This window comes from Triticum aestivum, chromosome 3B (assembly GCF_018294505.1).
Source record: "Triticum aestivum cultivar Chinese Spring chromosome 3B, IWGSC CS RefSeq v2.1, whole genome shotgun sequence".
NCBI lineage: Eukaryota > Viridiplantae > Streptophyta > Magnoliopsida > Poales > Poaceae > Triticum > Triticum aestivum.
This window is the reverse complement of record NC_057801.1, coordinates 244,007,724-244,033,498: the sequence shown is the minus strand read 5'-3', so window position 1 is coordinate 244,033,498 and position 25,775 is coordinate 244,007,724. Positions and strand designations below refer to the sequence as shown.

Here is a 25,775-nt window from a genome sequence, read left to right as displayed (position 1 = left end):
GAGTATTACCCTCCGGTATCTCGAGGATATCAAAGAACTGTGTTGCTTCCTATGAGTCTTCATCTAGTATTGCTTCTCGTTGATTCCAATTTCCCTTGGGTTCTGAGCTGTTATTCACGCCAGGACACCGATAAGTGAATCAATTCTGCACTCTGATTCAATAACTCTAAGTAATTTTCGTTGCTTACGAGTTTAATAATCCTTCAAGTCATTTCTAGCCTGACCGGCTATATCATTATCGTGCTAAATTTTAACTGTGCTACCTGGTCCTTCTTCCTGGAGCACAATTTTTGACGACAAGCTAAGCTTACGTCGATCTTCCTCATCATATCATTTCGCCTTGAACAACAAGTTTGGTTTCGAGTTTGTGTCGTACATGTGTTTCCATTAACCTTTCGCTTCATGATTCCTCTGACTTGATGTCATCGCCGATCGATTACCTCTTCATGGAATCTCTCGACAAATGTGCCGTGATCATCATCAACATTCTGAACTCTTCCAGGATATCAATCGAATTCATGATGAGAAATACCGTCCTTGCCCCTTGATGATTTGTGTTATCATTGACAAAATTCTTGCCTTCCCCCTAACACAAACTTGTTCATATAATTTTGGAAATACATCCTTTTTGACATGTCGATGGATTGTTGCTGAGCCCGTCGGCCGCATCCTCATCTTTTCCTTGCTGAAATTTTATGACTTATTTTATAAGTGGCTTCCGATGGATCCTTTGTGTATCCAAAGTCTGACCTTTACGTGATAACCATGTCAATGCTATCCCAAAGCATGACTGTGGTACTCCAAACATCCTTAGGAACATTGGAAGTGCAATACTTAATGTTTCTTGATCACTTATCCAAACACTATTGTATAGGTAACATCATGAATTTCCTCTCCCCTTTACCTAAATGGAAATCTACTTACTATCTTGTCATGGATGTCATGCTTTGTTTGTCCTTGGGAAGGATACACTCTTGATATTTGTGTTTAAACACATTTTCCTTTCCATTGTCCTGATTAAATTAATAATCACATTTTCCTTTCCATTGTTTTGTTTAACCTTTCTTAAGATCTATATGATATAAGCAGTAATATTTCCCTGCTTATGTAAACACCTCGGTGTACAACTCTGTCAGTAAGGCCTTGTTACTATTGTTGCTGACATTCCGGTAACCGCCGATGGACGAGAACTTTGCCTATTGGTCTGCCTCGCCTTGCGAGTAGGAAAAATGTTTCTCTTCGTCCCTCGCCCTTGGTACCAAGGTTGTTGCCACCATAACTGACAGGTTTACCTCTAACATGCCTTGCTATCATGACCATGCAAGATGTCAGCGCCCTTTTCTACCTTTAGCCCACATGGTGGCCCCATAACCCACAGTTCCATAGGATCAGAACCTGACTCTCCTGTATATCCTGATTCCGAAATATTCTTTGCATTTGACTTTGTGTTTTATCAGGAGCCACCCTCTGAGAGATGATATATTCCTGATGCTCGGAATCCCTTTTCACACTCTGTTCAGGCATCGATCAAATGTCCATTTGCTTGAAACTTCTTATAATACCTTCATACCTTGCTCTCGGTGTTTTCCTAAATTTCAACTCGAGAGATATTTCTACCTCATTCCCTAAATAGTTCATCAGATAATCAACCCTATAAGGGTCAGTTCTATCGAATTTACTCTTTACTTCCCCACTTAAATCTCGAGACGAGATTTCTTATAGTAGAGGAGATTTGTAACACCGCGGAATTCATTCTACAGTAAACCCATGCTAATGGTGCCATGTCATCACAATTAGCTAAACCAAATTTCCACTTGACAAAAATCAAAGCCATTTTCTAATTTAATTGAAGGTCAAATAATTTATTTCTTCTAACAGAAAGAATAAAATGTTCAAAATGTTCTATAAATTCTCCTGATCATTGTCATATTGATTCCAACATTATTTGACCCACCAATTAATCCCTGGGAATTAATTTAATGGTCCAGCATCAATTAAATTGTCCTTCTCAATTTCTAAAAATGTTTAGACAATTCCTTTTTGGCCCCAAATTTTTTGTGCCATTTAATATTTCCATGCTTGATTTATGTGCAATGTTTCACAAGTAAACAAACTCATTTGGTACCTCAAATAAATCTAAAACAAGAGATAAAAGTTTTAACAGAAAAGGAAAAGAAAAAGGCAGAGACAACACTGCTCACATGCAGCTCAAGGGGCCTTCTCCTTCTTCACCTATAGTAGGAAGGCAGAGGCAAAGGCGCCATGGCGCACACATGCCGTCCACGCCCGGATTGCCTCGTGTCGTTCATCGAGCGCTCCTAGAGGTGTATAAATGTTCCCCCGATTTTGTTGACGAACCCTAGCGCTCCTACTCCCCTCATTTGCCCCTCTTCCTCTCTGTCTCGTTCGCCCGAGCGCGGTCGTCGACGCGCCGCCGTCCATCCCGCGGCCATCGACTGCCCATTGCCGCACCAAGGTGTCCAGAAGCCTCCTCACGGTCATCTCCTTCATCCCCAACGAAGAACTCGAGCCAAGCCGCACCATATGCTCGGGATCTAGCTGGTTTTTCTGCCACGGCCGCGGCATCTCACCATCGATCTCCACCACCGGTGCCTCCCGGCCTCGCCGAGCTCGTCCACGGCCTCCTCGGGGTGAGCCTCCGCTCGTTCCCCCTTTCTTCCCCTCTCCCCGACGCCGTATGTCGCCGGCCCACGCCGTCCAAGCTCCGGCCGTTGGCCATGGTCCGCGCCCGCGCCTTGCGCCATGGCGCACCGTACGCGCCCGGCCGCGTCCGGTTGAGCGCTGGCCGTCCGCTGGCCGCACCCTGCCGCTCGCAACGTCGTGCGTTGCGCCCGCAGCCGCCCTTGCCCGTGCGCGCCTGCAACTGCTGTTGCTCGCAGCCGCTGCCTGCCGCTGAAGCTCTGCTGCTCGCTGCTGCTTACTGCTGCTCCTCTTGCTAGCTACGCTCCTGCTCCTCGTGCTAGCTGCTGCTGCTACCTTGCTACCGCTGCCTTGCTATAGCTACTGCTGCTGCTGATGGGCACGACCATGGCCAAGGTCGTGGGTGTGTGTTGTGTGTGCGTGCGTGTGGAATTAGCTTAGGGACTAACTACTAGTTAATTTACAGAAATGTTAACGCCCACACGTGTGGGCGTTTGCACATCGCCCACACGCCTCCATCATCACTTATTTTGCCGCGTATGAATAGATGACATCAGCAGATTTTTTTTTGGTTTTCGGCTTAAAAATGTTGTATCTCCTAAATAAAAAAGCGAACTAAAAATCCGTTTTCACCATTAAATCCGTCTCGACGAGATCTTCAAAACTAGACCTCATGTTGATATGTTTCGACGAATTTTTTTTGCCAGAAGTTCCCACGATGTTTACACTGCAGTTGCCATAGGGCTTAAACTAAAGTTGCCATGTGTCAATTTTAGTTTGTAGATCATGGCAATTTTAGTATTTTGATGATGGCAACTCCAGTACTTTGAGCATGAAAATTATTTTTTGTATGAACCATGGCAATTTTACGTGCATGTATCATGGCAATTTTACGTGCATGGTTCATGGCAAGTCTAGTTTTTTAATTTCCCGTTTTATAAATGTCAAAATTTACTTTTAAATGTAGAAGAAAATAGCTGAAACATATCATGGCAACTTCAGTGTAAACATCATGGCAATTCATATGCAATAGACATGGCAACTTTTAATCCAATTTTTTTTCATCAAAACATATCAACATGGGATCTAGTTTCGAAGATCTCATCGCGAGGGATTTAATGGTGAAAACAAATTTTCAATCGGATTTTTCGTTTAAGAGATAAAACATTTTAAAAACTGAAAATCCAAAAAGATTCCTGCATGCATGCATGCGATGACGTGGCAATCTGTTTACATTAGAGACGTGTGGTGCGTCTCCCTTCCTGCCACACGTGTGACAGTTAGTGCGACCCTTAATTTAACTGCTAGCCTATGACAAGTGGACCCCTAGACTAATTAATCTAATTAACTAGAATACTTTAGTTGTTGCCTATGACATGTGGGCCACACCCTCCCCACTTGACCAGTCTAGTTGACTTGGTCAACTCAATTTAAAATAAATAAATAAATTCTAGAAATGTTTAAAATCTTTAGAAAATCATAGAAAATAATCCGTAACTTCGATGAAATTAACTTGTACATGAAAGTTGCTCAGAACGACAAGACGAATCTGATCGTGTCATCTGTTCCCATGCCGGAACCCTCTACGTAGGTGAACCCGTAACTTTTAGACCGATTCCGGTAGATGATTAGCGCATATACACCGGTTAATAAATCCTACTTAAATCCTAAAATAACTAATATGACTTCATATCTTTAGGCAACCCTGCACTACGCGTTAGCATAGTATACTCTGTGTTGCATATGATTGCTGTATATTTATTTGTTTCCTCCCCCTCTTCTCCCTCGGTAGATCCCGGTACCGATGTAGATCTCGAGACCGACGCAGCTCCGAAGACCGACGACACCACTGACGACCCTGCCTTTGCCGCAGAGCAAGGCAAGCACCCCCCTTTTGAACATTCCGATATCGCCTATTCTCTTCTCCCTTATGCTTGCATTAGAAATTGTTGCTGCTACTGCTTTACCTATTCTGATGCATAGCCTCATCTTGTACCCTGCTATTGTTACATACCTGTTTATCCTAAACTGCTTAGTATAGGCTGGTTAGAGACCCATCAGAGACCACATGTTGACCGAACTGCCCCGCTGGATTAATAGAAGACCCGATCAACGGGAATGAAGACCAGGCCCGACACCGCACAACACTCCCCTTAGTTGTACGACACCACAACATTACTATCGAATGCCGAGGGTGATATCTCGTTAGCACTTCTGATGCTAACTCTGTGGAGTAGTTACCCGGCCATGGCCATCGAGGGTGATTTCTCCTTTTACACATCAGATAACGACGCTGTCGTGCAACACCTCAAGTGTGAACCTTGAGGATGATTTCCTCTTACGTTCACCTTGATGTTTACATCAGGTGGGAACCCAACGAGGGTGATGCCTCAGGTCCCTTCTTGATGTGGTAGCCACACGGATTGGAGTGCGAATTTTCAGCGGCCGCGCACCAGGCAGGACGCTATCGTCGTCGTTCTTTTGGGCTTTGGGATGTGCACTCGGTGAGTGGGTGGCAGGCCTAGCGAAAGGAATACGGCCAGGGATATGCCTAGTAAAAAGGTTGGTGTATTCTGTGCGGCCCATTGCTCTGGAACTGTCCCACGCACGCTGCTGCTTGCACAGCGATTAGGCCCATGACCATTGTTCGAAATAGCACAGAATCATCGAGGAAAAAAACAGGGAATCTCTCCAGCCCTACCAGAGTTGCGTGGAGTAAACCAGAACCACCCAACCCGTCTACTGCTCCAGGAAAAATATCTGCTGCACCGCCGAGACCCATCCATCCCCATCCCCATCCCCATCAATCTGGCTGCACCACGGCGACTGTGCTGCTCCGCCGAGACCAGCTCCATCCCCAGCTGCATCTATTTGGGGTACGGCGGCGGCAGTGCGGCCGGCGGCAGTGCGGCCGGCGGCGTCTTTCATAGCATAGCAAGATGTCCACCAATGGCGTCGAGCTCGATGGGTATGATTACCACGGTCCCTGCATCAGGTTTCTTTTCTGCCGCGTGTTCGTTGTATTTCTTACTAGCTTCCTCCTCATCGATTCATACAGGGTGTGTGCTCCGCCCGCGCCATGGAACAACTGCGCCTATCCAGTCGAGTCGCAGGATTCGATGAGCGTCCCAACCATGGCATTTGGCACCGGCGGCGATGCACAGCTAGTCGGGGATGCAGCTAGGGCCGAGGTGTGTTCTGAAGCAACCAGTGGCTGGGCATGCAGGTCGATGAAAAAATGATCTGTTTTTGCTCTGCTGCAATTTTAGTTTGGGTGCCCCTCACATGTTTGATCTAATTTACAGTATGGTTCTTAGGTACATAAGAGATTAAGCAGTGTGTTGTTTTGGTTGGATTTGGTTCGAATATCTGATGGTAGCATTAGGTAGTGTACTGCATAATGAATGGAGTTTGTTCAATTTTATTGATGATTTGATGGTAGCACTAGGTAGTAAACTGCAACTGGTTGGAGTTTGTTGGATTTTATTGATGATTTGGTGCTAGCATTAGGTAGTCAAACACAGATGGCTGGAGCTTGTTGGGTATCTTCAGTTGCAGTGACTTATGTTGTGTTGTTTGGATGAAAGGTTGGATTACAAAGTTTAATATGGATAATGAGGCATTTTATGATGGCAGAAGGGTAGATTTCTAGTTTGCTGACAGGACATTGGAGTTTTGTGGGTGTGCAATTTAGATCGGTGTGTGGGGATCAGAGAGCATGTGCCATCATTGAGTTTAGGATGGCTTGCTGCATTAGCAAGGCTTGACCGCGGAGGACTGTAGCTTGTTGGGGTTCTCCATTTGCAGTGACTTATATTGTGTTCTTTAGATGAAAAGTTGGATTACGGAGTTTAATACGGATCTTATGGGAGTTTTAGGTTGATGGGGTTGGAATTCTAGTTTGCTGATTAGAAACTGAAGTTTTGTGGCTGCGCAATTTGGATTGGTGTATGGGCATTGTGGAGTCTGTGCCATGATTGAATTTATGAGGAAAATTTGTCGCCTGTTGTTGTTATTGGTATAGATTGATAGTGTTATTGATTACGCTCGATCGATTGGGTGGGTTAGACTAATATTTTTTGCTGCAAAAACATTTTTTAATATATCGCTGATCAGCAGCTGCGTTGGATTGTTTGTCATGTATGTTGAGTAGAGTCATTGGCAGGTCGATCGTTTTTACAACACCTTCCTGCGAGTAAGACGCCATATTTTTATGTAAGGCGGGGAGATGATGTAATTGGTTGTTACTTATCCGGTTAATTATGTAATTGCAAATCTTGGCGTTTAAACTGTATGGTGCGTGTGTGGCTGCTGTGAACATGAAAAATTCCTGTCTTGCTTTCCGTGTGTGGATGATCTAACGGTTTTCATCCATTTTTTTGTGTCTCTTTTTTTGAGATGATTATCCAGGGTGAGGATCGGGAAAGCCCCGGAGGAAAGGGAGATGAACCCAAATAGGAAATCAACTCTTGAATTGTCTCTGCGCGCTTATGCTGATAAGAAGGATGGCCCTGTTCTCTGTCCAAGTATTGGAACAAGCTTTGACTCTATTGACGAGGCTTATGAGTTCTACAATCTTTATTCATGGGAATGTGGTTTTGGAGTTAGGCTCGCGAAAAGTAGACTGAATGTCGAGAGGAAGAGATGCATGCAAGAGATCGTGTGTGCTTGTGCAGTATGTAATTCGGAACCCGCACATTTATTATGCTAGAGCGTTAGGTTAAGGTGCAATGAGTATGATTTCTGGCATTTGACAAGTTGGCTCTGCTTTTTTTTGCCCTTTGCAGGGCAAACCAATCAGGGAAAACAGCCGCTCGTCCAGGTGTGGCTGCAACGCCATGATAAGACTGTTGCGGTCAAATGACAAAGGGTGGTATATTGCAGAACACAAAGATGCCCATAATCACCCGCTGTCTTTGACGTGTGGGCAGAAGCTGCACTGGAAGTTTCATAGACATATAGATAGATACACCAAGGATCTAGTGAAACAGTTGAGAGACAATAATGTGGGGCTTGGAAAGGTGTTCAGTATCGTTGGTAGTTTTTTCGGTTCAGTAGATAATGTGCCATTTACGAAGAGGTCGTTGAAGACGCTCTGTCGGAAACTAAACAAAGAGCAGTCTGACATGGATGCAATGAAGATGATGGAGATTCTGTCTGAGATGAAGGCTAATGATCCTGATTTCAATTACACAGTGCAAGTGGATAAGGAGAGCCGTGTAAAAACACTGATGTGGGTAACAAGCAAAGGTCTTGATCAGTACAGGTGCTTTGGAGATGCAATTACTTTTGATACAACGTACCGCACCAATCTATATGATATGCCTTTCGGTCTTTTGTTGGAGTTAACAATCACTTTCAAAGCATAATTTTTGGTGGTGCAATGATGAGGGATGAGAAAGAGGACACATTCAAGTGGATATTTAGGGAGTTCATCCGCATGGTTGGCAGGAAACACCCGTAGACGATTCTTACTGGTTAGTTACAAATGAACTTTGCTGCTCTTGACTGGTTGCATATTGTTGAAAAAAATATAGATGTGCTGAGTCTAATGCCCGCTTAAAATGTAATGCAGACCACGCGCGTGCTATGGAGCTGGCTATTGCGGCAGAACTACCAAACACAGTACACCGTTGGTGTAAGTGGCACATTTTGAAGAAGGCGAAGGAGTCGATGGGTGTGCTCTGGAGCAAGGACAGTAAATTTAAGATGGAGTTCCACAAGCTTCTACATCACATGATCACAAAGGAAGAATTTGAAGCTGGTTGGCAGGACATGTTGGAAAATTACAACTTGAGGAAGCATCCATTCCTGACGCAGATATACGAGGTGCGGCATAAGTGGGCAAAGCCATATTTCAGAGGCGTGTTTTGTGCAAAGATGACTAGCACACAACGAAGCGAAAGTGCTAACCATCTGCTGAAGGGTTATGTTCCACCGGGGTGCCCTATGCACCTTTTCTTGAAACAATTCGAAAAGCTTCAGTTTGACAGGGAGTCAGAAGAGAGCTTCCAAGAGAAGAGTAAATTGCTAGTAAGTTTTCAGCTGAGAAAAACTGTCCTAGAATGGTTTCACGTTAACCTTGTTAATACTGATTTCGTGTGCTCTTGTGTGTTCTGTTTATTTGTAGAGTGGTGTCTCACTTCGACTAAACCTGCCAATAGAGAGGCATGCTAGCAAGGTGTACACCCGAGCCATGTTCGAGAAATTTGGTGAAGAACTGTATAAATGTGGCGCACATGTGTTGGATGAGATTGTGCCGAGAAAGATTTATAAATCAACCCATTTAGATGCGGCGGCAAGAGAAAAATGGAGTAAGGTAGAGTTCAAGATTGAAGTGAATGATGACAAGAGTTTTTTTAGTTGCGAATGTGGCACATTTGAACACTCTGGCTTGGTGTGTTGCCATGCATTGCAGGTGAGGGTTGTTTTTGCTTGCTCTCTTCTTGCCGTATTTGTGAGACATTTGCTCCATAATGAAAAAAAATCACTGATTTTCTAATCTAGGTTATGGTGTTGTTCCGTTTATCGAAGATACCCGAGAAACATATAATGAAACGATGGACAAGAGATGCACGAGATGTTCTTCCAGCACATTTGGTACGGTACCAAAGAGACAGAGGCCCTCCTTCTAGTGACACATTCAGGCATCACACAATGTACATGAAGGCGCTTGAATGTGTGTTGCTTGGTGATAGTAATGTTAAGTGCTATGATGTTTTCATGGCTATGATGAAGGAGGTGCAAGCCGCTCTCGTGCCGTTAAGCAGTGATAAGGATGGCATGGGACTAGCCGAAAGGGAACAACAAAATCAGTTGCTTGTTCAGAACGAGCAAGAGGCACTCGAGTTGCAAGGCTGTGCGACAGGGTCTGAGTGTGATGGTGAATCAAGTTGTTCAGTGATTGCAGGACAGCAGAACAAACGGCCGAGGGGTAGACCTACAACAAGCTGTGACAAAGCTCCGTATGAAGAACATTTGAAGAGATCGCGGTTCTGCACGATCTGCAGGGGTCAGGGCCACAAATGCACAACTTGCCCAGAGAGAGGCGATCTGCCCAAGGCGCCAAGGAAATTGCCAAAGTGTTCAAATTGTGGTGTGCTTGGACACAGGCGCAATGCTTGTGGCACCAAGAAATCTAGGCCGTTCGAGCCCAATTTTCTGTAAGCGACACTGCTGTACACTGTGTGTTCAGTTTCATCTTCGCCAGGACCAAGATCTGCGTACGGATTTGTCATCTAAACGCGGGTATTTCGTACTTAACATTAGCGGTGATGTAATTTAATGTTTTCTATAGCCTGCAAATCTGTGCTTTGCGTGTGCGACAGCTTGCTGTTGCTGATGTTGTGATTTGTAGACAAGGCTGCAATCTATGGGATATCATTTTTATTTTGGTGAGCTTAAATGAGTTGGTAATCGCAAGTCTATTTCAGAACCATTGTTTTCGGTCGAAGGCATATGCTTGGCAAAAACTGGGGAGAAGAACCTTGGCCTCCGTGTGTGCGTGTGGTAAATAGTGATGTGATAGAGCAAAGATACGACCGATGACCAAAGCCTAAATGACAGAGGCACGAGCCTAGTTTTGCATAGGACGTTTGAGTATAGCATGGGCGCATGGTGAGCACGCCTAGACTGTGGACACAGGTGTGCCTGTCGCATGGCACAGGCATTCAATGCCTGCTCGCACGTCTCTGGTTTGGGCATGTCATGCATGTGGCTGACTGCAAGAACAAGAATGGCATGCGTCTTGACGAATGAGGCATCGACTTGTGTGCTTGTTCAGCGTGATGGTAACCATCAAGATGCTACAGCATTTCTCGTTGATCAATTCGACGTTTTAAATCCGAGTTTCCAGGGAAAAAATTAGCATAAAAAACATGCACAAGTTTGACCTGGCGGGGATTTTCCTCATAGTTGATCGGCAAGTGCCTCGGCTAATTGTGTCATGGGCAATGCATAGCCATGCTAGATCGATGCGTGCTGCTGGCTGCCTGAAGTGACGGGTGATGGAAGCGCTGCTACCAAGATTTCTTCACACTGGACATGATGACAGTGCTTTTGTGGAGCGCACGGCATGGAAGTTGGCTGACAAGATGTATGCACAGGTCCAACACGCCGTCCATGTGTTCCCGTTTTAATACGCACAGATAGCCATGGCCGGAGCGGTGGGGAAAGCGTAGTATCTAGGCATCGCGTGTGTGTTCCTTGTCCACAAAATTCAAATTTGAACTCCACACCCCATGTGACCCTGATGGTTTGAATTTTGAACTTCGTTGCTCTGGAGGGAAACCGAAAACTTTCGCTCTCTATATATACAGGTGGCGCGGAGCAGTGGAAATCCATCGAAACCAGTCGAAGATGGCGCCCAACAGCACGGTTTCCCCAGCTTCAGTGCTGACCGAGGCGTCCATCTCCACGCTGGCACTAGGCGGTGTGCAGGTTAGTAGTTGTAGTTAGGAACTAACCATGGTACGCAACTGATCTTGTGCAATCCACTTAAAAAAATGTCTTCCATGTACATGTGTTTAGTGATGATGTAGGTTTGGATGGTCTCGTTTTCCCTGATCCATCGTCCGTTGTTGACAGCCTTGCTGACGAGGTCTCGGATCTTTACCTAGTTTTGATTTGTTTTTCATCAGATCGCCTTGTTTGACTAAAAATTAACATGAATAATCGTTGCGTAGGCTAGTGTAATGGCACAAGGTCCGATGATCGATACGGAGATTGCCTTGGGTGCACCGGCAGTGGCTAATGTGAGTTTTTTCCGGTTTTTGAAATGCCATTATGAAAGTTCTTGCATGTGATCTAATTTAGGGTGATCATTTTTTTGTTTACAGGTTGATCATGCCGTGGACGCCCCTGATTGGTGGTTGGAGGAAGAGACAGCAGATTTTGACCCTTGCGTTGTACCTGCGGTTGCGGTTGATGCATGCGAGCTGTTGGGTGGGGACGAAATGTCGGTGACAGGTGCTGGTGAAGCTGGGAGCGAAGAAGACGATGCGGAGAGCCGCCCATGCAAGCGTGCTAGAATATGAAAATTCCACGATAACATGTATTAGGTTGATGCATGCAAATGCTTGTAGTTGCTTGTACTGCTTTTGCTGATATGTAAGCGGAGTCTCACTAAATAATGGAAGTATTTGCCATGTGCATTTTTGGTATTTCGATTGAATTTGCTGGCCGTTCGACAGAAAGATGACGTTGATTGACCCTTTTTTTAATTATTATTTTTTTGGAAGCAAAAAATTGCGTCATGCAAGAAAACAAATATTTCCGCGTTGTGTATGCTAATAAGATTTTTTTGTTTGATTAGTTGATTTAAGCGGGGCTGGGAGCTTAGTTGAATCAAACTAGATGCTATGGATGGGATGGAATGGAGAGGTGTGGTGCCTCCAGACGGCATACGTGGCCCATTTTCTAGCCACTTGGTCAGGTTGTGGACATGAGCACAGGGGCACTAGTACCGGCGCATGTGTATAAAATAAGCTCCCTGGGCCGAAGCCTCCCAGCACAGAGAACAAGCACAAGTGAGAAAGAGGAAAGCAGGCTTGGGGAGAAGGAGAGAAGCAAAAGGTATGTGCTAGTGCTTCCATGGCCTCTCGGTTTTCTTCTTCCTTCCGATGTTCCATTTCCTCGACTTCTCACTTGCTCCTCTTCTTCTCTGGTGTGCCATTGTGCAGATCGCTGTTCCAGATGGGCCGGAGGTCCAAGCTCTCCTCGCCGGCAGCTGCGCCAGATGGAGCTTCTTCCTCAACTATGGTGCCCGTGAAGAAGGTGCCCACACTCAACACGGCATACAATTCGGGGATGCTGCATTCCATCGCCGGAGAATGGAATCCAAACATAAAAGGTGTGTTTTCCGGGATAGGCATGGAGGAGTTGTGCAAGATCAAGGACATGGGCAACAATAACCGTATCTTTAGCATGTCCCTGTTAGCTAGGATAGATCCTAAAGATATGAAGATGGATATGGGCGATGGGAATCATGTTGTTGTCAATTCTAGGGAGGTGGCGAAATGTATAGGGTTGTCGCCGTGTGGTAGGAAGATAGATATCCCGGGCGGGGCTTGCTTAGCGAACAGGGAATCCTTGCTAGAGAACTTGCATGCCATCTTAGACACCACTATGTCTAGGGCAAGTAGGATCCCTATCGTCAAAGTGAAGAAAATCATACAAAACGCAAGCAAGGTAGCGATTGTAGGAGCAGAAAAGGAGAAGATGATGGTGGCGTGTACAATCATAGCCGCTTCAACATTTCTCCTGCCTAGGGGAGCACACCCTAAAATTGCAAATGAACTACTTCCGGTCCTAGCTGAGCCGACCCAGATCTCCGATTACGATTTCTGTGATTATGTTGTGGAGGGGTTGAGAGAGGGTGCTGCAAAGCTTAGGGAGGATCTCCTACATGACCCATCTCAGCTGAGTCTCCAAGGGTGCCTTGTCATCCCTCAGGTTAGCAAAAATGCTACCCGGTTCAATATTTGCACATTTTTTTGTTTTTGGGGGAGTTTTCTCACGCATGCGCTCTCTGTTTTTGCCTATAAAATGTAGATCATTTTCTGTTATTACCATGAACACGGGATGGAACGACGAGAGAACCTGCCGTTCCCTCGCTTGGCCTCGTACTCGGATCTGTTCATGAAACTGCAGATTCGCAAGCATGCAGCTAGGCTTGGTGTGGAAGCTGGATTTGAGGTACATTTCTGTCGTGGCCGCTTCTGTGGGGGCACGAGCACCTATGGGGCAGGGGGCCCCTTCTAGTCCGGCAAGGGAGCGGAGGGCGCACGCAGAGCAGATCGAGGCGGGAGCGCGCGGGGGATTTTACCCAGCTTCGGAGCTCTCCGGTGAGATAAAACTCCTACTGCTGCTTTGTGTTCGTATTATGTTCTTGCTCAAGAGTGTGAGCGTGTTGTGGTGTTGGATGTCTCGGATGAACCGAGCCTGCTGCGGAACCAAAAAATTCCGAACCTCTTCTACGTGCGCATGAGCCTCCCTTTTATAGCCTAAGGGGGTCGCCGACAGGTGGCAGCGTAGAAAGAGGGGTAGAAAGGTAAAAACGCAGGTTGGTACAACAGTGTCCAACAGTGTCCCCTACCTAACTCTGACGGAAGGGGACAAGGGCATTTAATGCCCGTCCGGCCGCCCCAACAGTGCAAGGAAACGACCGTTAGGGGCGCCACCGATCGCCACGACGGCCTCCTTGTCAGCTTCGCTTGCCACCTCGCACCGCATGGCTGCACAGCGCCTCGCCACGTGCTCCTGGGATGGCCCTGGGGTGACACGTCGTTGGATGCGCTGGAGCTTGGGTGCAGAGTGGCAGCCTTGCCGCGGCAAGTGCCTTGCCGCGACCGTTGTCTTGTCGCACCAGCAAGCTTGCCGCTCGCCGGGCCTTGCCGGGACGCGCGGGGCGTTGCGGCAAGTTTTCTGAAGTGTCTTGGTTGGCTTTCCCGGCAAGCTCCTCTTGCCGGGGTCTTGTCCTTCCCGGCAAGCTCCTCTTGCCGGGGCCTTGTACTTCCCGGCAAGCTCCTCTTGCAGCTTGCCGGGGCCTTGTCTTCTTTGTTAATACTTTGCTCTTGAATGGCAGTAAGATAGGAATGGCGGAGGATCTTGGCGGGCGCCCGGCAAGCCTCGCCGCGGGGTGCTGCGACTGCCCGTGCACAAGTTCGGGGTACTAAGGTACCCCTACTTTAGTACACCGACAGGAGCCCCCGGGCCTGGGCCATACACGGTGCCGAGCGCTGTTGGGCCAGGCCCAAAACAGTGCACGGGCATGCGCGGCCTGGGTCCACAAAAAATCCGCTCCGTACCCGCCGCGCTCCCTTGTAATGGCACGCGTCGATTGCGGCGTCGTGGGAGACGTGGGTGGCGTGCGCGATTTTCGAGGCGCCCATCCCCGTGGTCACGGGGCGGGGTGAGGTCACCTCAACCGTCGCCTCAGTTCTGCATCCTCGCCACGCGTCTTCCATGCACTCGAGGTCGCGGACGGTGGAGGTGGGAGACCGAGCCGTCACGGGCGGAGGCAGCGGGTCGGCCCCGACCCCTTGCTCTTCCCGTGCTCTGATTCGCTGAGCGGGGCGGCCGAGCCCCCACCCCGCCCCTTTAAGAAGAGCGGGAGGGGAGCGCAGAAGCCCGCACTCTCTCATCTTCTCCTTTCTTCAACTTCTGCTCCCCTTTCTCTCATTCTCCATGGAGGAAGGGAACCCTGGTCCTTCATCGGTGGCGGCGAGGGTCGCCGCGAGACAGCGCATCCCTCCCTATCCCGCGCCAGTGGTGGCAGAGCCAGCCACAAGGGGAAGAGGGAGGGGGCGTGGTCGTGGGCGAGGCCGAGGGCGAGGTCGAGGCGCTCGAGGAAGAGGCGGACGGGGCGGCGCAGCATCTCCGCCTCCGCCGGCAGCTCCTCCCCTCGCGGCGGTCCATACAGGGGACGACCCTTGGGAGTTCTTCGTCAAGCTGCGCCGGGCACCTCGCCGTCGCCTCTGGCTTCCGGCTCCGTTTGCGAGCGCGATGGAGCCGGACCCGCCCGAGACGCTGAGGTTGCGCATGAGGGGCTGTGGGATCAGCGGCACGCGAGTCAGCGTTGTATCCCCAGCCCCTAGCGTGATGTATCTTGATCGAGGGTGGAAGACGTTCGCCCGCATCCACAGCTTGACGGCGGGGTTTACCCTCCATTTTAAGTTAATGGAGGGCGACCTCCTCTCCGTCAAGGTCTTCGGGGACTCCGGCACCCGGGCGAGATGCTGCGTGGACAGCTCCTCCGATAGCGAAGACCCCCCCTCGAGCGAGAGTGACGAGGAGGAGAGCGACAACGACGACGAGGGCGGCGGGCCCGACTAGGCGTCGGGCGTCGCCTCGTGCGTCACCGGCGACCCCATCATCCGGGTCGCCGGCCCCTTGAACTCCCCGGGGTCGTCTCCTTGGGCGGCTGGCGTAGGGAGGCTGCGGAAGAGGAAGAGGGGTGGCGGCAAGGCCGTCAAGTCGGAGTACGAGGGCGTGGTGCCCTCGACAGCGTGCTGACGTCCTGCCGCCCCGTCTTCGAGCTCTGCTTCCGGCGCCGCCGTCTCCGCCAAGCCTCCGGGTGGCCCCCGGGATGTTCTCTTGGTGTCTTCTGGCACCCGTAGCTCACCTAGGCGCCTCTTTTGCCCTCTTCGGCTCCTTGACCTACCTCCTGAAAAGGGGGGCAGGAAAGGGATTACGGGCATCTTATCTTTTCGATTTGTAAGCCTTCGGGCCTTAGCTGCATTTAAAACTTGTAATCCTCTCTTTCATGTTTTTCATCCTTTATGGACTGTACCCGAATGGGATGTTTTTTAATGAAAAAAAGGGGAAGCTCGCTATGCTATATCCTTTACTTGACTCTATGCCTTGTATGTTTTTACCCTACGCTCTGAGGGACCTTGCCGGCGCAAGCACACTTGCTGAGTGCGGAACATCAGCAGCCCGCTGGCGGTGCTGCCTCCGGCAAGAAACCTTGTCGGGGCTAGTTGCAGCTCACTTGTATTGTTGAGCGGACTCGAAAACAAATCAAGGGCGCAACTTAGCCACGAGTCGATTCCTCCGCGCACAGGTTTTCCATACAAGGGATGGTCGTTCAAGGAATATAACTTCGCGTTTCCCAGTCCATAAGAGGATGCATGATGAGGGATGAAAAAAAACTTATCTGATATTGCAGCCCCCGGCAACTCTGGCTTGCCGGGGATGAATCTCAGTACTCGCAGCCCCCAGCAACGCTGGCTTGCCGGGACCCAGGTGCCGGCGCACCTTTCTTCTTTTTCCTTGTTCTTGCCGATGCTAGACGTGTCCTAGGAACAATCTTTTAGAGCGCGGCAAGTCATTTACTGTAATATATAACTTTATTCTGAGCAAAGCTTGCTATGTTATATCCTTTACTCTGTTACATCCCTTGTATGTTTTTACCCTACGCTTTGAGGGAACTTGCTGAGTGCGGAACATCAGCAGCCCGCTGGCGGTGCCGCCTCCGGCAAGAAATCTTGTCGGGACTAGTTGCAGCTCGTTTGTATTGTTGAGCGGACTCGAAAACAAATCAAGGGCGCAACTTAGCCACGAGTCGATTCCTCCGCGCACAGGTTTTCCATACAAGGCACGGACGTTTCAAGGAGTATAACTTTAAAAACTTAAAACTGACTATGCTCAAACTTTGGCAACTTAGCTTTTCTGTCTTCTGCATTCCGGCAAGGCTATGCTTCTTTGAACGACACATAGTCCATATCGTTATCAAGCCCCGACAACGAGGACTAAAGGCGTAAATGCTACTGTGGGAACATTCGCTTCTACAGCAAGAATCTGGGATCCTGCCGGAGCGTGATGCTCCCCGGCAAGCGTGTCAGGACATAGCTTGTCGGGAGCGTCTGCTTCAATGAAACAAACCCTAGGGCTTGTCGGAGCAGACGGCTCCTCAGCGCTTTCTGTGTTGATCCTGGGGGCCTTCTTGGCGGCGGCTCCGGGGAGCTCTGCCGGAAAGTAGTCGCCAGTAACCAACCCTTTTCTTTATTTTGGTTACATAGGTTCATCCTTGCCGGAATCAGAACTTGTCGAGGGAGCCCCCTGCTTGTCGCTGGAGACCGCACTGCGCTCGTGCCAGCGTGTTGACGCGTACGTTGGCCTTGAGCGTCCCGCGACCCACCAGCTTGGCCTTGTTCCAACGCGAGCACGGCGCCAGGAGCGCCGTGGCATTGTCGATCTTGCACCTCCTGGGAGGGGTGCGGTGGATGTGCAGACGCTGAACCTTGCGGGGCCTTGTCCTTGGAGCGGGTGACGATGTGAGTCCCCCCGCTGGCGCCCGCTCCTCTGCCGGCGTCCACCCCACCGCCTGTTTGCTCCGGTGGCGGTAGGACAGTCGCAGACGGAGCGGCTACCTCCGAAGTTTTCTTCTTCGGTGGCATGTTGATGAAGATGCTGATGTAGCGCGCGCAGACGCCGGATCAGATGCTCACGACCTCGACGCCCCCCACCTGGCGCGCCAAAGATGTCGTGGCCGCTTCTGTGGGGGCACGAGCACCTATGGGGCAGGGGGGCCCCTTCTAGTCCGGCAAGGGAGCGGAGGGCGCACGCAGATCATATCGAGGCGGGAGCGCGCGGGGGATTTTACCCAGCTTCGGAGCTCTCCGGAGAGATAAAACTCCTACTGCTGCTTTGTGTTCGTATTATGTTCTTGCTCAAGAGTGTGAGCGTGTTGTGGTGTTGGATGTCTTGGATGAACCGAGCCTGCTGCGGAACCAAAAAATTCTGAACCTCTTCTATGTGCGCATGGGCCTCCCTTTTATAGCCTAAGGGGGTCGCCGACAGGTGGCAGCGTAGAAAGAGGGGTAGAAAGGTAAAAACGCAGGTTGGTACAACAGTGTCCAACAGTGTCCCCTACCTAACTCTGATGGCAGGGGACAAGGGCATTTAATGCCCGTCCGGTCGCCCCAACAGTGCAAGGAAACGACCGTTAGGGGCGCCACCGATCGCCACAACGGCCTCCTTGTCAGCTTTGCTTGCCACCTCGCACCGCATGGCTGCACAGCGCCTCGCCACGTGCTCCTTGGATGGCCCTGGGGTGACACGTCGTTGGATGCGCTGGAGCTTGGGTGCAGAGTGGCAGCCTTGCCGCGGCAAGTGCCTTGCCGCGGCCGTTGTCTTGTCGCACCAGCAAGCTTGCCGCTCGCCGGGCCTTGCCGGGACGCGCGGGGCGTTGCGGCAAGTTTTCTGAAGTGTCTTGATTGGCTTTCCCGGCAAGCTCCTCTTGCCGGGGTCTTGTCCTTCCCGGCAAGCTCCTCTTGCCGGGGCCTTGTACTTCCCGGCAAGCTCCTCTTGCCGTGGCCTTGTCTTCTTAGTAAATACTTTGCTCTTGAATGGCAGTAAGATAGGAATGGCGGAGGATCTTGGCGGGCGCCCGGCAAGCCTCGCCGCGGGGTGCTGCGACTGCCCGTGCACAAATTCGGGGTACTAAGGTACCCCTACTTTAGTACATCGACAATTTCTCACCTTACATGATGTCTCAATAAATAGGGTGTGGTTTCTAAGATTCAGTCTGATTGTTCCCTGTAGGCAGTGGATGTCCCCAGGTCTCCGGCAATCAATGTCGTTTGTGGGAGCGCAACTCAAGCGCAAGGCTGGGCCATGCCAGGTTCTAGTGTGCATGCTCCTCCTACTGGATTTTGTGTGGACCATGCGACAGAGATACCAGGAGAGGTTAGATGTTGAAATTTGTTGGCTTGTGAGACCAGGTGCAAATTTGTCCTGATGCATTAACTAATTTAGTTGTCTTCTTGTTGTTTCCTGTACCAGATTCTTGATGCGTTTAGGGAGGCAGTGGAGCATGGACTGAAGCAGCGTCAGCAGGAATTCATCAAAATGGTGGAGACACTAGTCAAAGTGCTTGAAGAAATCAAGACCAAGGCTGATGCTAAACGGCAGAGAGACCTGGAGGACACACTTGGCGATTTTATCAACCGAGTGAAGAGGCAAGCTCCGATGGCTGCCACATTTCCTAATGTGAGCCAAACCTTGCATCGGCCCAGGGCAAGTACAGGTAATCTTTGTCACGGTGGCAATGATGAAAAAAGATTAGTTTGTGTTTTTTTTGTTGGAAAGATTAGTTTAGGTTGGTATGGTAGTGAGTTGCTGTCGCTTCTGGTGTTAGGCCACTTCCTGTGTTTACGTCCGCTTGCATGAAAACGGGCCATGCATGCATGGTGGGCCATGCGCCCATGCCGTGCTTGAGAAAACTAACAGCGGCCGTAGGCGCGTTGATTTATCATTAATTAATGTGATGATGTTAATTAGTGTCTTATTTTTTTTGTTTTCCTTGTTAGATATTACGCAAGATCTGGCTGAAACCTCAAGGGAAGCTGCTAGGGCTTTGATGTCAGTAGTTTTAGTTAATGAAGAGACGCGTGGCAGACCAGGTACGTTGTAGGTCTTTGCATTGCAAAAAGCAATTGACTAAATTAGTATAGCGTTGATATGTGTTTTTTGTATATGTTTATTAGAGACGAGTGCGATGGGGGGTGCATCAACGCCTATGCAAGGAACTGACATCAACTCACAAGCAGCAGTGCATGCAAATGCACGTGGTAAAGGTAACAGCCTTGACTCAAGTGCGATTTTGATTGGCCGGTGTGAGTTTGGTACACTAAAATGGAGTTTCCGCTGTTTTCTTTTGCAGATGTTGCTGTGCAAGCTGGTCTTGATGAACCAGTGGAGAAGACTATGATCGTGGACAACAAAGGAAAGGGGCCGGCTGTTGACTGTGAGTGACGCCATCATTTTCATGCTTTGGATAATGCATCTGCAAGTTGCATGCACTAACTTGTTCACCCTGCCATATCTTGCAACAGTAGTCTACCGTAGGCGCACTTGACAAACTACCATGCATGAGGTCCTGGGAGTGGGAGGAGCTTCTTCTAGGGATCAGGCTGTGCCTGTCCATCACCAGGTGATGGCAGCGGTGATGGCACCGTTATACGCTGATATGAGTGAAGGTAAACATATTCAAAAGACCATCTAATTTGGTCGACGGCCATTTGCATCTAAAAATTCTTTACAAAATGGTCCATCTGTTGCATGTACAGTCGTTGAGCCGGATGCTTTGCAACAGCAACATGATCTTGCTAGGGGCATTGCCACGACCATTCCCATATGCAACAGGAGGCTTGCACTGCCTGATTATGGTGAACAGAGCCGGCCGGGCCCACTTGGTTAGTGTACAAATCTGTTTGAGTTGTTCCAACAAAAAATGCAAAAATAGAATCTAACGTTGTGTTTGTGTATTTGCAGCGGTTGTTCCTGCTTTGCCACCTGCCCGTGATTATGGGTGAGGGAGTCCTGGACTAGGGGGTGTCCGGACAGCCGGACTATCATCGTTAGCCGGACTCCAAGACTATGAAGATACAAGATTGAAGACTTCGTCCCGTGTCCGGATAGGACTTTTCTTGGCGTGGAAGGCAAGCTTGGCGATACGGATATGTAGATCTCCTACCATTGTAACCGACTCTGTGTAACCCTAGCCCTCTCCGATGTCTATATAAACTGAAGGGTTTTAGTCCGTAGGACGACAACCATTACAACAATCATACCATAGGCTAGCTTCTAGGGTTTAGCCTCCTTGATCTCGTGGTAGATCCACTCTTGTACTACCCATATCATCAATATCAATCAAGCAGGAGTAGGGTTTTACCTCCATCGAGAGGGCCCGAACCTGGGTAAAAACATTGTGTCCCTTGTCTCCTGTTACCATCCGCCTAGACGCACAGTTCGGGACCCCCTACCCGAGATTCGCCGGTTTTGACACCGACATTGGTGCTTTCATTGAGAGTTCCTCTGTGCCGTCACCGATAGGAAGGATGCCTCTTCCCGTCTTCAAAGACGGTATCTTCGCCAAAGGAGCCTTGGCCGCCGGCCAAACTATCCGGTTGGGTGGTTTTCTCATGACCGCCTGTTCGGCCACCGCTTCGACAATGACCTCTCGGGTCATCAAAAGCAATCTTCACGTCAACTCAGAATTCGCCGAGCAGCTGGATCCAACAGAGCTCTCGTCCGTAAATGAACTCTTGGATCGCATCGCCGCCCTGGGAGTCGCTACAGACTACAATCAGATTGGGCTTAAAACCGATCTAAGAGAGATTAACTCTTCCCAGGTTACCCACCACGTTGCGGTGGTAGAGGAACAACGCGGCGACTCTTCTCCTGTATTGAAAACTAGTCATGTCCGGGCTCCCGAACCCTCCATGCCGGATTCTCGTGGAGGGACGGACTTCGATCAAACACTGAACCTAAAGTCAGGCATCGGACCGGACTCGTTGGACAACGTCCAACAATCCAAGCTTCCAAATTCGGAAACTTCTCGGCCTTTGAGCCTCGAGATGGGTAGGGTTCCGGACCCAATTCCATCCACCCACCCAGACATATGCGATCTATCTCAAATCCGGCAAGAGCCCACTGAAACAGTACATCATTACTGGGCCAGATTCCTCCTGGTTATGGACAGGATAAAGGACTACCGAGAGGAAAACGCAATTTCAATTTTCTGCAATAATTGCACGGACGAGGGAATCTTGAACGCCGTCAGTCGCCGTGAAATTACACGCTTCGCCGACCTGGCGTCCATAGTACGAAAGTACTGTGCGATGGAGAGTTTCCGGAAAACCGAAACTAAGTTTTGGGACAATCCGGCCCCGAATACAACCCTAGTCCGTAACAAAAGGGTGCATCACACTCAGGCACCAAACCAAAAAGCAAAAACCCCATAAAGGGCAAGGAACCGTACTGGAGGGATGGCTCAGCGGACCCTGTAAAATTCACAGTACAGAAGGCGCCACCCCAACACATAGCCTTCGAGCATGTTGGATATTGCGGCAGGTGGCCAAAAGTGGCGAGGAGCTTCTAGCCCCGGAAAACCACTCCAACAGTACCAGTATGGTGTCAACAGTCTTCGAGACTTTCGCATCAAATAATATGCGAAAACGAACAATCCGCAACCTCGCCGAAGTCTACCAAGTAGCAACAACAAATCCATAGAGCGACACGACCATTACCTTCAACGCCAACGACGAACCTAAACTCCGAACAGCCCGAGCACCAGCCGCATTGGTCCTCAGTCCAATAGTGGACGGCTTTCGTCTTACCAAGGTACTCATGGATGGCGGCAGCGGACTAAACCTCATCTACGAGGAAACTCTTCAAAAAATGGAAATAGACCGGCGCCGCATTGAGCGAAGCAGCACAACCTTTAGAGGAATAATCCCTAGCCGGGAAGCACGCTGCACAGGAAGAATCACACTTGATGTGGTGTTCGGCTCGCCGGACAATTACAGGTCCGAAGAGGTCACGTTCCAAGTGGCCCCGTTCAGCAGCGGATATCACGCTATATTAGGACGAGAGGCATTCACAATTTTTCAAGCCATACCCCATCACGGGTACATGAAGCTTAAGATGCCTGGGCCCGGCGGAATAATCACTCTCGCTAGTGATCCGGACATAGCACTCTGCGCCGAAAACAAGACAGCCGCATTAGCCCTGGAGGCACTATCCGAAGCCCTAGCGGCAGAAGAACTCACTACGCTGCGCTCTATGGTGAATAGGGACGATGTGATACTCGATAAGAGATCCAAGTCCACCTCCTTTAAACCAGCGGAGGAAATAGTCAAATTCCAGGTCCATCCAACGGACCCAGCAAAGACGGCCTCCATCGGGGCACAGTTGAACCCTGATGTAGATGTCGCACTGCGAGAATTCCTTCGGGAAAATTGGGACATCTTTGCCTGGCACCCTTCAGATATGCCAGGAATCCCACGCAGATTGGCAGAACACAGCCTAAACATTCTAAAAGGATTCAAGCCAGTCAAACAGGCTCTTCGGCGATTTTTCGAACCCAAAAGACAGGCAATGGGAGAAGAGCTAGCCAAACTACTGGAAGCCAGATTCATCAGAGACATCAAACATCCGGACTGGCTAGCAAACCTGGTAATGGTACCAAAGAAGGACAAATCCTGGCGCCTATGCGTCGATTTTAAAGACCTCAACAAGGCCTACCCAAAGGATCCCTTCCCCCTTCCCCGCATCGACCAAATAATCGATGCAACTGTAGGACACGATTCATTGTGCTTCCTTGACGCATACTCCGGCTACCATCAAATCAAGATGGCAGAAGCGGACCAAGCCGCAACGACATTCATTACTCCATATGGACCATTCTGCTTCAACACGATGCCCTTCGGACTCAAAAACGCCGGCGCAACATATCAGCGCATGATTCAGACATGTCTGACCACCCAGATCGGCAAAACAGTAGAAGCATACGTAGACGACGTAGTCGTCAAAACCAAACACGTCGAGACTCTAGTAGACGATTTGAGGCTCACATTCGACAACCTCCGAGCATATGACATCAAGCTGAATCCGGAAAAATGCGTTTTCGGCGTACCAGCCGGAAAGCTCCTGGGCTTCATTGTATCCGGTAGTGGAATGGAAGCAAACCCAGCCAAGATCCGAGCTCTGTCACAGCTAGATATTCGAAAAGACCTCAAACAAATACAAAAATTGACCGGATGCGTGGCGGCTCTAAGCCGCTTTATCTCCCGTTTGGGAGAAAAGGCATTGCCCCTCTATCGCCTCCTCAGGCGCACCGAACACTTCGAGTGGACGGATGCGGCCACTGCCGGACTCGAAGAAATAAAATCCATATTGGCAACAAATCCGGTCCTGGCTACGCCTAACCTGGGCGAACCAATGTTGTTATACATTGCGGCAACACATCAAGTTGTGAGCGCGGTACTCGTCGTCGAACGAGAAACAGAAGGGCATAAATTCCCTCTTCAAAAACCAGTGTACTATGTATCCACTGTCTTAACTCCCTGCAAGTCCCGTTACCCGCACTATCAAAAGATAGCGTATGCAGTGTTCATGGCATCCCGGAAGCTCCGACACTACTTTCAAGAGTGTTCGATAACAGTGGCCTCCGAAGTACCCCTCAACGACATTATAAACAACCGCGACGCGACGGGCAGGATTGCAAAATGGGCCATCGAGCTCCTACCATTTGATATAACTTACAAACCTAGGCGAGCTATAAAGTCGCAAGTCCTGGCTGACTTTGTCGCTGAATGGACTGAAGCCGAACTCCCTAAAGAATACGGCGCATACTCCAATTGGATTATGCACTTCGACGGCTCCAAAATGTTGGCCGGCTTGGGGCCTGGCGTCGTATTGACGTCCCCAATCGGGGACACAGTCCAATACGTACTTCAGATAATGTACATGGACTCCAACAATGCAGCCGAATACGAGGCCCTCCTACATGGCCTCCGGATGGCAATCTCCATGGGCATTCAACGCCTAGAGGTGCACGGGGATTCAAACCTTGCAATATCCCAAGTAAACGGAGACTTTGACGCCAAGGATCCGAAAATGGCAGCCTATCGTAACGTTGTCCTAAAAATGTCAGCTCGGTTCGAAGGACTTGAATTCCACCACATAGCCCGGGATAATAACCAAGCAGCCGACGTATTGGCACGCATCGGCGCGAAACGCGACGCTATCCCTCCAAACATATTCCTGGAACGGCTCTTTAGGCCATCCGTACTATGGGAAGAGGAGTCCGGAAATAACAACCGGAAGCAGCCACACCACCCAACACAGAACAATCTGACATAATCGGCGACTCAGCCGATGAAATAACGCCTTCAGCCCACGAAATAATGGCAGTAATTGCCCTGTGGACAGAACCATTCCTAGCCTACCTGATTAGGCAGGAGCTCCCCGAAGACCAAAACGAGGCTCGCTGCATAGTTCGGCGGTCTAAAGCCTACAAGGTCCATGAGGGGGAACTTTACAAGAAAAGCACAACCGGAGTCCTTCAAAGGTGTATCTCCGAAGAGGAAGGGCGAAACCTTTTGGCTGAAATTCATGCCGGACTAGGCGGACACCACGCCGCCGCCCGGGCCCTGGTAGGCAAGGCATTCCGTACAGGATTTTATTGGCCGACGGCCCGGGCAGATGCTCAGGACATAGTCCAAAGATGCGTCAGTTGTCAGCTCTTTGCTAATCAGAGCCATATGCCACCCACCGCCCTCAAAACTATACCCATTACCTGGCCGTTCGTGGTCTGGGGGCTTGACATGGTTGGACCCCTTAAAGGGGGAACCCACAAGCAAAGGTACCTATTGGTCATGGTGGACAAATTCACCAAATGGATAGAGGCCAAGCCAGTTAAAACGGCAGAGTCCGGACCAGTGATAGACTTCATATCCGGGGTAGTACACCGTTATGGTGTCCCCCATAGCATCATTACCGATAACGGCACGAACTTCATGGCCGACGAGGTTAAATTATGGTGCAAAAACATGGGCATTAAGCTCGATTACGCTTCAGTCTATCATCCTCAAACCAACGGTCAAGTGGAACGAGCAAATGGTCTAATAATGAGCGGCATCAAACCCAGACTAGTGCGGTCCCTTACGGAATCTGACACGCACTGGGTAGAGGAGCTTGACTCCGTACTCTAGGGGCCGCGGACAACGCCCAACCGTACTACCGGATTCACACCATTTTTTATGGATACGGCGCAGAGGCAGTTTTGCCCTGCGACATCATTCATGACTCACCTCGAGTGCGCA

At 49.5% G+C, this 25,775-nt stretch overlaps 2 protein-coding genes and 1 long non-coding RNA gene across 13 annotated transcripts; all 3 read left to right on the top strand.

Annotated features, from left to right (window-relative positions):
- The first annotated feature begins 5,325 nt into the window (after positions 1–5,325).
- On the top strand, positions 5,326–10,059 carry LOC123069534 (protein FAR1-RELATED SEQUENCE 5). 4 transcript variants are annotated; one of them, XM_044492422.1, is made up of 7 exons: positions 5,326–5,629; positions 5,720–5,887; positions 7,072–7,336; positions 7,449–8,138; positions 8,237–8,694; positions 8,792–9,079; positions 9,169–10,059. In XM_044492422.1, exons 1-4 carry the CDS (start codon positions 5,601–5,603, stop codon positions 8,028–8,030), a joined length of 1,044 nt encoding a protein of 347 aa, XP_044348357.1. In that variant the 5' UTR covers positions 5,326–5,600; the 3' UTR covers positions 8,031–8,138; positions 8,237–8,694; positions 8,792–9,079; positions 9,169–10,059. The 4 variants fall into 4 exon arrangements, with proteins under 4 accessions (XP_044348357.1, XP_044348353.1, XP_044348356.1 ...); XM_044492418.1 differs by having other exon boundaries at positions 5,327–5,629; positions 5,720–5,852; XM_044492421.1 differs by having other exon boundaries at positions 5,327–5,629; positions 5,720–5,852; positions 7,060–7,336.
- An 845-nt stretch (positions 10,060–10,904) lies between these two features.
- Positions 10,905–11,688, top strand: LOC123065291 (uncharacterized). Its single transcript, XR_006430948.1, has 2 exons — positions 10,905–11,414; positions 11,499–11,688. It is a non-coding gene; the product is annotated as an uncharacterized lncRNA (long non-coding RNA).
- Positions 11,689–12,167: 479 nt separating this feature from the next.
- LOC123069533 (uncharacterized) lies at positions 12,168–20,873 on the top strand. 8 transcript variants are annotated; one of them, XM_044492412.1, is made up of 12 exons: positions 12,168–12,234; positions 12,342–13,113; positions 13,213–13,505; positions 14,246–14,337; positions 18,709–18,852; positions 18,949–19,192; positions 19,476–19,568; positions 19,653–19,742; positions 19,829–19,912; positions 20,001–20,144; positions 20,235–20,360; positions 20,440–20,873. In XM_044492412.1, exons 5-10 carry the CDS (start codon positions 18,781–18,783, stop codon positions 20,021–20,023), a joined length of 606 nt encoding a protein of 201 aa, XP_044348347.1. In that variant the 5' UTR covers positions 12,168–12,234; positions 12,342–13,113; positions 13,213–13,505; positions 14,246–14,337; positions 18,709–18,780; the 3' UTR covers positions 20,024–20,144; positions 20,235–20,360; positions 20,440–20,873. The 8 variants fall into 8 exon arrangements, with proteins under 8 accessions (XP_044348347.1, XP_044348350.1, XP_044348352.1 ...); XM_044492415.1 differs by lacking the exon at positions 13,213–13,505 and having other exon boundaries at positions 12,342–12,511; XM_044492417.1 differs by lacking the exon at positions 14,246–14,337 and having other exon boundaries at positions 20,004–20,144.
- The last annotated feature ends 4,902 nt before the right edge of the window (positions 20,874–25,775 follow it).

What these genes read in the sequence shown, in the direction of transcription:
- LOC123069533 (XM_044492416.1), top strand. Translation starts at nt 18,781, where the DNA reads ATGCCAGGTTCTAGTGTGCATGCTCCTCCTACTGGATTTTGTGTGGAC. An exon ending in CGACAGAGATACCAGGAGAG is followed by an intron (nt 18,853 to 18,948) that starts GTTAGATGTTGA and finishes TTCCTGTACCAG; the next exon opens with ATTCTTGATGCGTTTAGGGA. An exon ending in TGCAAATGCACGTGGTAAAG is followed by an intron (nt 19,743 to 19,828) that starts GTAACAGCCTTG and finishes TTTCTTTTGCAG; the next exon opens with ATGTTGCTGTGCAAGCTGGT.
- LOC123069534 (XM_044492418.1), top strand. Translation starts at nt 8,251, where the DNA reads ATGGAGCTGGCTATTGCGGCAGAACTACCAAACACAGTACACCGTTGG. An exon ending in AAGAGAAGAGTAAATTGCTA is followed by an intron (nt 8,695 to 8,791) that starts GTAAGTTTTCAG and finishes GTTTATTTGTAG; the next exon opens with AGTGGTGTCTCACTTCGACT. An exon ending in TGTGTTGCCATGCATTGCAG is followed by an intron (nt 9,080 to 9,168) that starts GTGAGGGTTGTT and finishes TTTCTAATCTAG; the next exon opens with GTTATGGTGTTGTTCCGTTT.